Here is a 10,296-nt window from a genome sequence, read left to right on the forward strand (position 1 = left end):
GGGTTTTACTGTATGTATATGTATATGTATATGTGTCAACACACACACAATATAATCATTTGATCAGAGAATTGTACCACAACTAAGTGCATTGATAGTCGAAGTTTCATGTATTTACTTAGATAGTTTCATGTATGGTGCCACCCATTTGAGCTTTCCTTCATTATGATTAAAGTTGCATACAAAAGGGTAGAGAGACGATTATGCTGGATTTTTTTTTTTCTTCTCTTTTTTCTATAGGGGTAAAATAGAGATTAGAATTTTACAAAAATTAGAGGAGGTCTAAAGACTAAATGAAGAGGTATGAATAGAAGCACTCATTGCAGATACAATTGTAATTTTTTTTTTTGTTTGAGAAAATTAGATATAAACTCAATATTCTAACAAGGTATTGGGAAAAACCCATACATATTTTCTTATCAATCTACACCAATCCATGTACGCAAACCTTCCTTGTAGAGTGTTGATGTATAATTAATATTTTTTCATGTTGTCCTATATGCTTGATCTCCCTTGAGGTTACTCTTAGAGTAGTTCCATGTAGGCAAAACCTTCCTTGTTGAGTGTTGATATATAATTAATATTTTTTCATGTTGTCCTATATGCATGATTTACCCTTAGGGTAGTGAAAAGTAAAATGAAATGATAACTTAAATGACATAGGTATGAGGTATCTAAAACTAAATACATTTTGACAAGGTATTGAAAAAAACACATATTAGAAAACAGCTCACCTAATAGCCATGACATTAGATAACATACCTCTAGAACAGGTAATCAATAAATGACATAGGTATGAGGTATCTAAAACTATATCCTTTTGACAAGGTATTGAAAAAAAAAAATCATAGCATAAAACAACTTACCTCATAGCCATGACATTAGATAACATACCTCTAGAATAGATAACCAATAAATGACTCAGGTATGAGTAGTCAATGGGTCGTGTCGGGTTGGGTTCGTGTTGGGTCAAGGTATTTGTCGTGTTGCAAAAGACAAACCCAAACCCAACCTATTTATTAAACGGGTTACCTGTTTCCAACCCGCTTAACCCGTTTAATAAATAGGTCATGTCATGTTAGACAAAATGACCCATTTAAGGTACCGTTTCGAAACCGTCCCGAAATCCACCGGTACGGGCCGGGATCAAAATATGAAATTTACTATTTGGGCCCGTCCCGTAAAAACGGGCCCGGTACCGGTACTAGCCCACTCGATCCTAGTTGATCCCGTCCCGGCCAGTTTAAATTAATTAAATTAAATCTTTAATTTTTTATATTACTTGGTTGATTTTGATTGGGTAGTATATGTGAGAACAGAGAGGAATGACCACACCTGATCAAAACATTTTGACCTAAACTAAACGGCCTAAGGCCCTAAGCCGCAACGAACTAACGAAGACCCTAGTTCTAAGCTCTCTTTGAGTCTTCTCCACTCTCCAGATCTTCTTCTGTTCTTCATCTAAATCCCCGATCCCCCTCGATCAGTCGATCCCCAATTCACTAACCCTAGTTCTAAGCTCTCTTCTCCACTCTCCAGATCTTCTTATGTTCTTCATCTAAATCCCTGATCCCCCTCGATCAATCGATCCCCAATTCACTAACCCTAGTTCTAAGCTCTCTTCGAGTTTTCTCCACTCTCTAGATCTTCTTCTGTTCTTCATCTAAATCCCCGATCCCAAATTTCTTTCCAATTTCCTTAATTTGAAAGGTAGTTTATATGTTCTTTTGCCGAATTTGAAAGGAATTTACAGCTTATATATTCAGTATTTTAATCGTTTGGGTGCTGCGTAAATTACCCTTGCTTATGTATCTGTTGATTGGATTGTGTTTATAGTCGAAGAGGAAGGTCAGAGAGCCGAAGGAGGAGCATGTCACTCTTGGACAGTTGGACCTGCTGTTCGTGTGGAGAGCATGTTTTTGGTGGCGCTCACATATTTGCCTCATTCAATGATACCTTCATTGTAAGTTATGCATCTACTTGAATTGAACTGTCATTCGTAATTTGCAGAGTTTGGAGTTGTAAATGAGTTTTGTGTATTCTAATTGCAGCATGTGACTGATTTGTCTGGGAGGGAAACTCTTGTTCGCATCACTGGTACAGTGTTCTACTCATCTCCTTGTTTACAATGGAATAATATTGGGTACAATTTTACTGAATGGTGTTGAATTGCCTAGTAAATTTAAAGACTGATTGATTCAAGTGCTCTTTGTTATAATGGATGTTTATCAATTATATTTTTCTTTGTTGATTGAACTGTATATTATTTATCAACTTTGATGTTTATCAATTATATTATTGTTGATATGAGACAATGGATTGGCCGTGTTGCTGTGATATGGATCTAAAATTGGTAACTAATATAGAGAAAAGTACTTGTTGGGCTGTCTACTGTCTAGCATGTAGCAGTAGCTAACTAGCTAATGAAATATTGACCTATGATTCATACCCTTTTTTCTTTTTTCTCTCAATCTCTTAGTTTGTTTCTCCAACTATTATGAAACAAAAATACTAACCATAGCTGCTGATTCATACTTCATCTCCAAGTCAGTTATTTGATTCAAATCGGTCGATGGCTAGAGCGAAGAAGGTAGCTGCTCGGCCTCATCCAACCGCATCGGGGCTTGAAGACTCTTCAACCGCAACTTCACCTTCTGCTCCTCGGGTGATGGTTTTTTCAAATGTGTTTAATACTTCAAGACTTGTAGTTAACTAGTTTTTTTTTTTTTGAAAGGGGTTTGGAACCCAGCCTAGCTGGGAGGCTCAGCCCCACGCCCGGTTCCATTTATTGAAGTAATACTTTGCAACGGGGGGGACAAATACTCAGCCTAGTTATTGTAGTTAACTAGTTTTTATCATGTAATGGTTTGTAGACTTTAAATTTCTTATTTCAGACTTTAATTTCTTGTTTAAGACCTACTGGACTTATTGTTGAATTCATGAATTGGTTTCTGTGTTTATTCATTTATTGAACTTATTGTTGGTCTATTGAATTGGCTATTTGCTGTGTTGCACATTGCATTTGTTTCCTGTCATAATCTGCAATTTTGCATTACTGCATTACAGCCATTACTGCAATCTGCAATTTGCATTACTGCATTTGTTTCCTATCAAAATCTGCAATTTGCATTACTGCATTACAGCCATTACTGCAATCTGCACATATTGTATTATTATCCATCTTCACTAGTTCATTTCTTCTTTTCAAGAATTCTTCAATTCATTTTAGTATTTTACATTGTTTGATTTGGTTTAAGGCAAAATTGATTGTGTAGATTTATAGGTTGCAGTGCTAAGAGGACAGCTGCATCCTAGAATGATTGAAATCTGGAAATTTTGGATAGCTGTTAAAGTACTTAAGTGTGGGAAAAAAAAAAAGAATCGGGTATCCCGAATTGGGCCCGGGCCTGACCCGATCCCGATCGGTTTCGGTACCTTCGGTACCAACTTTGAAAAAACGTTGCCATGTCCCGTCCCGAATGAAATTTTCGGTACCGGACTCAGTATTAGTCAGTAACCGGCACATCCCTGCCCGTGCCCAGCTCTACTTTATTTTAATCGTCATCTAAAAGTTATGTGTTTTACCCAACTCCTCAAGTTATCATGGGTATAATAGGTATGGTATAGACTATAGACGTATAGTTAAACAAACCTAGATACAAACTAAATTCTTAGTAACATTTCATCGAATACATTGAGTGCATCGCAAAAAAATAAAAAATAATAAAATAAAATAAAATAAAATAGGTAACCAAGTTATTAAGAAGACACAGCAGGAATTTGATAATTGGCGGACGATTGTGAATCGTATTTTGAGCTGTTAAGAAGACGCAGCGGGAATTTGGAGGTGAGTAAATCTTACGTGGTTCATTTACGAACCAAGTTATTTAATTGTCGGAATTGACTGATAATTGTAAATCGTTTTTGAAAATAAAGTTTTGTTTGAAATAATATGAACTCGATCGACTACGGCTCACAAGTAAAAAAAAAAAGAATTTAAGTATAAAATGAATTTCTTGGTTTTAATATGTATGAACTATAGTTGGTATTAGTGGTCATTCCTGCGTGAATGACTACGTATATATATATATTTATGTGAAATATATATATCTGGATGGTGTGGCGTTGTGATATGTATATGTTTGATGATTATACTGTTGAAAGAGCGAATTGAAACTGTGATGTGACATTGTGAGTTGTGTGAGATTTCCTTAAAAGGTTTTGTTATGAGGGCCAAGTGGTCCGAAGTCCGACGGTTACAGTGGTAACCTGTTAGGGGGGTTTTGTTCTGAGGGCCATGTGGTCCGAAGTCCGATGGTTACAGTGGTAACCTGTTGTTAAGTTATCGGATGCTTGTACCTTGGTCAAGGGGGCAGGTTACGATACAGTTATGGTGTAAGTCATCGGATGCTTGCACCTTGGTCAAGGGGGCAGATTACGATACAGTTATGGTGTAAGTCATCGGATGCTTGTACCTTGGTCAAGGGGGCAAGTTATGATATAGTTATGGTGTAAGTCATCGGATGCTTGCACCTTGGTCAAGGGGGCAGGTTACGATTCAGTTATCGGATGCTTGCACCTTTGTCAAGGGGGCAAGTTACGATACAGTTAGAGCTCTAGTCTGTTGTAGTTTAGGGAAGGTTTCTGGGATTTTTTCTTTAGTGTTTACGTGAGATTTGGGATTTCTATGAATTTTACTGTTGATTTAATTGTAATCTCCTGAACTAAAATACATTCAGGGATTACTATGATTTGGATTGAGTGCTTTTGGGTAATCTCCTGAACTAAACTATACGCAGGGGTTACTACGATTTTTGGTTTGTATACTTTTGGTGATCTCCTGAACTAAATTTCTATGCAGGGATTACTAATTGATACCAAGTGTGATTGTATGTTTGGTTTTGTTTTGTGGAGTTAAATGTTGTTGCTTTAATTTATCTCACGAGTTGAGAAATTATAAGCATGCGTGACGTGAGTCATTTTAATTGGGTTTACTCATACGAGCTTCACAAGCTTACCGGGTTGCTGTTTCAACCTAGTGCACTATTCCATGGTGTAGGGTTTATTGTGCAGGTAAGAGTAACAGTAGTCGAAGCTGAGGTGTACGTTCGGTAGCGTGGACGTCGAAGGGTACTCTTAGTTTTAAGTCTTCCGCTGTGTAGTGATTTTTGGTGGGTGTGTTTACTTATTGAATTGTTATTCAGTTTAATTTGTAAACTATCTGTAATGTAATATGTGACTCTAAAGAACGAGTCAGTATTGACATTGTGAGCTCTGTTTGTTTAGTTGCTTAATTTAAATGAAAAAATTTCTAAGTGTCTTCTTGTGTTTGTTGAGTTTTCGCGTTTCGGATTTGAATTCCTTTATTCAAAATTTGGGGTGTGACACTTATTGCATAGAACAAGTAGAAAGAGTTTTGCATGTCTTGAAGAAGAGCTGGTACCAAACAATTTAATCATTACACTTGATGTCTTAATATTACAAGAAAGCTGATATATGTACTTGTCTTTCTCTAGAAGCAACAAAGTGAGACACCGGATGAAATATCAAGGTCCAATATTTGGCTTCGTGCCTATGAAGTGAAGAAAAAAGCAGGTGAAGAAGTTCAGGATCTGGAAATAGTGGTAACAACTAAATCTTGTATAATTTCTTGTTCATGTCATTCATCTTATAATGCAGGTTTCAAATTTCTATGCTTTACTTTCATACTAAACTTAAGTTAGAATTGAACATTATTTTCAATTTAGTCAACTCATACTTACAATAACTTTCATCAATAGCATTGATGGATTCTATTATGTATTTTCCAGAAACTAGTACGAAAGTACAAGGAAGAAGAAGAAGTAACACAACCATGTTCAATAAAAGCTGATGCTGTTGCAAAGGCACTTGGTCCTGACCCGCGAGGACGAGTTAGAGGGCTTGGGTTTGGTGCACTCCCTTCAAAAGTGGATGGTCAGACACACGTTGCTAATAATAGCATTTTCAATTTAGTCAACTCATAATACATGGTCAGACACACGTTGCTAATAATAGCATTTTCAATTTAGCAACACGTTGCTAATAATAGTAACACAACCATTTTCAATTTAGTCAACTCATACTTACAATAACTTTCATCAATAACATTGATGGATTCTATTATGTATTTTCCAGAAACTAGTACGAAAGTACAAGGAAGAAGAAGAAGTAACACAACCATGTTCAATAAAAGCTGATGCTGTTGCAAAGGCACTTGGTCCTGACCCGCGAGGACGAGTTAGAGGGCTTGGGTTTGGTGCACTCCCTTCAAAAGTGGATGGTCAGACACACGTTGCTAATAAGGTCACTATGCTAGAGAACGCTCTTGCTGCTCAAACACAACAGGTGGACCGATTGACAGAGTTAGTGCAAGGTCTCGTTACTCGGCTAGACAAAGGAGAGAACGTCAATGTAAGTCTTCAACATTAAGTTATTGTTTTCAGTTTTCAGTTTTGTTCATGCTATTTATCTCATTTAATTGGTCAAATAATTATTGTTTTGTTTGCTGTTATTTAAGGAAAACACAAGTGTGCAACATTCTGTTAATTGGGTTGCACAGAGAAAACGAAAAGAGAATCTGAACTGTTCTAGTGATATAGCACAAAGCAAGCAAAAAGATGCAAGTGTTATAAGTTCTAACAGGGAGAGGGGCAGTAGGGAGCAAATCAAAGAAAATACCGATGGAAAGGAGCCACATTTGGGAAATGGTAGACCAAGAAAGAGCCAAAAGACAGATGCAGCGGAAAAATTGTACTTGCTAAGTTGGTTTGCTAAAGAAGAAGAAGTCGTTGCTACTGGTGGCATTTTGTCAAAAGATCCAGAAGCTTTGGTGCATCATGTGCCTCTAGGCCATGATTGTTGGAAAATTTCAGTGCGCGAAGTTTTTCATGATATAGCTTTGTATCAACCGACAAGTGAGTTCAATAAGCTTGATGCATCTAGAGGAAGTGTAATCGCATGGCCTGTCAAATATATCAAGGTGAATTCGGCTGTCAATTGAGGTACATTAATACTCTCTAGTAATAATCCCGACTGTGCTCAATCTTCATTTTTTTTTTTTTTTTTTGGCTTTGTGTTCTATTTTCTTGCTAGGAAATGAAAAGAAAATATGAGGAGTTGATTGGCAATAAGAACATGGGTTTATTTTTGATTGAAAATTGTTCTTATTTTCGCCTGAAAATATAGTATGAGATGTGTTATTCTCTATTTGAATGAATCTGATAGCCTTTAGTAAATGTCGAACCTAATGACCCAAAAATTTCCAGTAGTTTAGCATCACTAGCATGGCTTTAGATGGTCTTACAAAATAGCTAGTGTAGTAGATTAGGTTCAAGGGTTCATTTGCCATACTAGAAGGCGCATTTTGATGTTCCAGGGATTATGAAATGGTGTGTTATCCCTGCAATACAGATTTGATTAGATTGCAATTTTCATTGTTGGCTAATTGTACTTGAGTCCGAATAATAAAAGTGTTATCGTTTCTCCTAATATATATATATATATATACTATTATTAAGAGAAGAGAGTTTGTCAGCCAAAATTTTTTTTACCAAAATATCCCTTAAATATTAAAAAACATTTGAACTGAAATATTTGAGAAAGACAAATATCTCACCACCACCACCACCACCACCACCAATCACACTTTTAGTCCGGAACTGAAATTTAACATTACTTCTTTAGCCAACCATAAGCCATAAAATGAAGGACATGATTAAGAGTTGGAGAGCACAAATCTACACTAGTGTTTATTTCCAGGTGAAACTCAACTCTCAAACTCTCAAAGTAAATGATCGAAAGAAATAATCCCGAAGAACAATCCTCAGTGCGTTTTCACCCAACCCAAGAGGGATGCCACATTTGTTAAACTACTTATCCACCCAACCCAAAGCAGTTCAGGTCATGTCCTTTCTTCTTGGATTGTGGCTTCGGGGATTGGATTGTTGGCAGTGTTGGATTGTTGGCAGTGTACCAGCCAGTAGAGGAGTTCAATTGTAGAAATATTGTTGTGATACGGGTGGGTCGGAATTGCTCTTCTTGTACGTGGTCCTTGTGCTAGTTTGATGTTGAGGGGAAAATGAAAATGGTATTGTTGAGCTCATTAACAGGATTGTATACAAATATCCGCATGCTAGTCCTGCGTGCTGCAAGCTAAACCAAGAAAATATATACTGCACTATTATTATGATCGATGTTGTTGATTCTAAAATTCAGGTCAGCTCCACAATAAACAAGAGACAAAAATCATTGGGAGATCGTAATTATATTTGAGCAAAGATAAATATCACTATGGTATATATTTTATTGAACATAACAGGATTGTATACAAATATCCGCATGCTAGTCCTGCGTGCTGCAAGCTAAACCAAGAAAATATATACTGCACTATTATTATATATGATCGATGTTGTTGATTCTAAAATTCAGGTCAGCTCCACAATAAACAAGAGACAAAAATCATTGGGAGATCGTAATTATATATGAGCAAAGATAAATATCACTATGGTATATATTTTATTGAACATAACAATCAAGACTATATGTGACTTCAAATTGGCTTCAATAAAGGAGGGGATCAACAGAAAGCAAAACCATATACTAACAGATATTTTTAGGTGAAACTAAAGTGTCAGTGTAAAATGTCGAACCCCACCAAAAGCAATAATCCTGAAGAACAGTCCTCAATGTATTTTCCTTGGGATTATATAATGCCACCTCATCATACATATCATCCTCTTCCAAGATTATCAAAACTTCGTCATTCTCTAACATCCATTTAGGCTTCGGATAACATGTAAAACCCCCATATCCATGAAACATATCTGAAGGAATCTGTACAAGTTTAGTCCAAGATTTCTCGATCCCATATTCCTTCATCACCCATATTGTGTAGGCAAAACCCATATTGTAATTATGATTGTGCCGATCGTGAACATACACAAAGAGACAATTTCCCATTGTCGTTCCAATTCCCACAGAGAGCTCATGATCACATTCTTTGTCGAAAATATTGGTTAATGTAGCGACTTCCTGAAATGTCTCTTTGGCTAGATCAAAAGAGATGATTCTTGAACAGATGTTTTGCGATGTTAAAGGACAACGCTTCTCACGATTTTTAGTCTCTAACCAATTTAGAGTTCCGTTTACTAAGCACCCGTTCCCAGACAATTCGTAATGCTTTTGGCATTCAACGAGTCTCCATGAACTCGTTTTCAGAGAGAAGATGGCAATTCGAGTTGGACTTGCACTTGCACTTATATCAGGATCAGAATCTGTGAACTCTACTATGACCTTGTAATCTTGGGTGGTGGAATCATAACCAAATCCCGAAAAAGCTCCTACAAATACGCTTCCTAAAAGAGTCGGAAGAGTCGGTCCTGATAACCTGCATGCATCTCTAGTGCAAGGGTTCCATACGACCAAGTCGACGGAGCACAGATGAAGTTGTATAACTTCGTCGGTGGTATCTTCTTCCTCGGTGGTCTCTTCGTGAGTATCTTCACAATATAGACATATCAAGCCATTGCAGGAACCTATAAGGCGGTAACTATATCGATTATCATCTTCTTTAACGCACATAGGGGCAACAAGTTTCCTAGGTGCAACAGGACCATCCTTGTTCAATAATGCTTCATAGTGTATGAATCGGGGTGGATCTAATCCATATAGGAACTTTAACCTGCTTCTATCTCCAACAGTGACCCTGGTGTGTTTGATGAGAAAATATGAACTGGATATTAAAGTACACCATGACTTGCATACAAAACGAAATTGTCGTAGTGATTGGAAAGGAAGCCTAGACAGTATCTCGACAAGAATTTCCGAGGCAAGGCTGCCGTCGAGGATCACCTCCATGTTAAGATTGGGTACTGGTATTATGGTGGTTGATTGCAGTCCTCTCTCATCTCTTTCATATATAGGCGTGGGAGTCTCGGACTTTTCTTAAGCGCCAAGTCTAATAATTGTGCGCGGTTGTAGTTTCCTTTTTTGGTGAACAAGGGGCCAGAAAAGCCGGTTGTAGTTTCCTTAACCAAGTAGTATTCCCAGCCGAAAAAGGAGAAAAATATATATTTTATCAATCTCTTATTAAATGTTGATCATACCAAAAGCACATGGAGAAGATCTCGACGATAACAAGAAGGTGTACACAATCTATCTACTTATTAGTTAGAGGCGGAGGCACATAGGATCTTCCTATCTCACTTCCACTTTTTTTTATAATTTTTTTTTTATAATTGCTATGTGATCTTGTCATTAAATACATAATATTTCTTC

The 10,296-nt window shown here is 36.9% G+C and overlaps 2 protein-coding genes across 2 annotated transcripts; one reads left to right on the forward strand and one right to left on the reverse strand.

Moving 5' to 3' along the window:
• Positions 1 to 6,149: 6,149 nt before the first annotated feature.
• Positions 6,150 to 7,474, forward strand: LOC133707924 (uncharacterized). The gene is made up of 2 exons (XM_062133374.1): positions 6,150 to 6,432; positions 6,539 to 7,474. Exons 1-2 carry the CDS (start codon positions 6,331 to 6,333, stop codon positions 7,019 to 7,021), a joined length of 585 nt encoding a protein of 194 aa, XP_061989358.1. The 5' UTR covers positions 6,150 to 6,330; the 3' UTR covers positions 7,022 to 7,474.
• Positions 7,475 to 8,619: 1,145 nt separating this feature from the next.
• LOC133711839 (F-box/kelch-repeat protein At3g23880-like) lies at positions 8,620 to 9,876 on the reverse strand. Its single transcript, XM_062137925.1, has one exon. It carries the CDS (start codon positions 9,874 to 9,876, stop codon positions 8,620 to 8,622), a length of 1,257 nt encoding a protein of 418 aa, XP_061993909.1.
• Positions 9,877 to 10,296: the final 420 nt, after the last annotated feature.

The sequence above is a fragment of the Rosa rugosa genome, chromosome 5 (genome assembly GCF_958449725.1).
Source record: "Rosa rugosa chromosome 5, drRosRugo1.1, whole genome shotgun sequence".
Classification (NCBI taxonomy): domain Eukaryota; kingdom Viridiplantae; phylum Streptophyta; class Magnoliopsida; order Rosales; family Rosaceae; genus Rosa; species Rosa rugosa.

Bases quoted from the DNA above. Each gene is read 5' to 3' on its own strand.
- LOC133707924 (XM_062133374.1), top strand. From the start codon at position 6,331: ATGCTAGAGAACGCTCTTGCTGCTCAAACACAACAGGTGGACCGATTG. The intron at 6,433-6,538 runs GTAAGTCTTCAA...CTGTTATTTAAG, and splicing joins ACAAAGGAGAGAACGTCAAT to GAAAACACAAGTGTGCAACA.
- LOC133711839 (XM_062137925.1), bottom strand. From the start codon at position 9,876: ATGGAGGTGATCCTCGACGGCAGCCTTGCCTCGGAAATTCTTGTCGAG.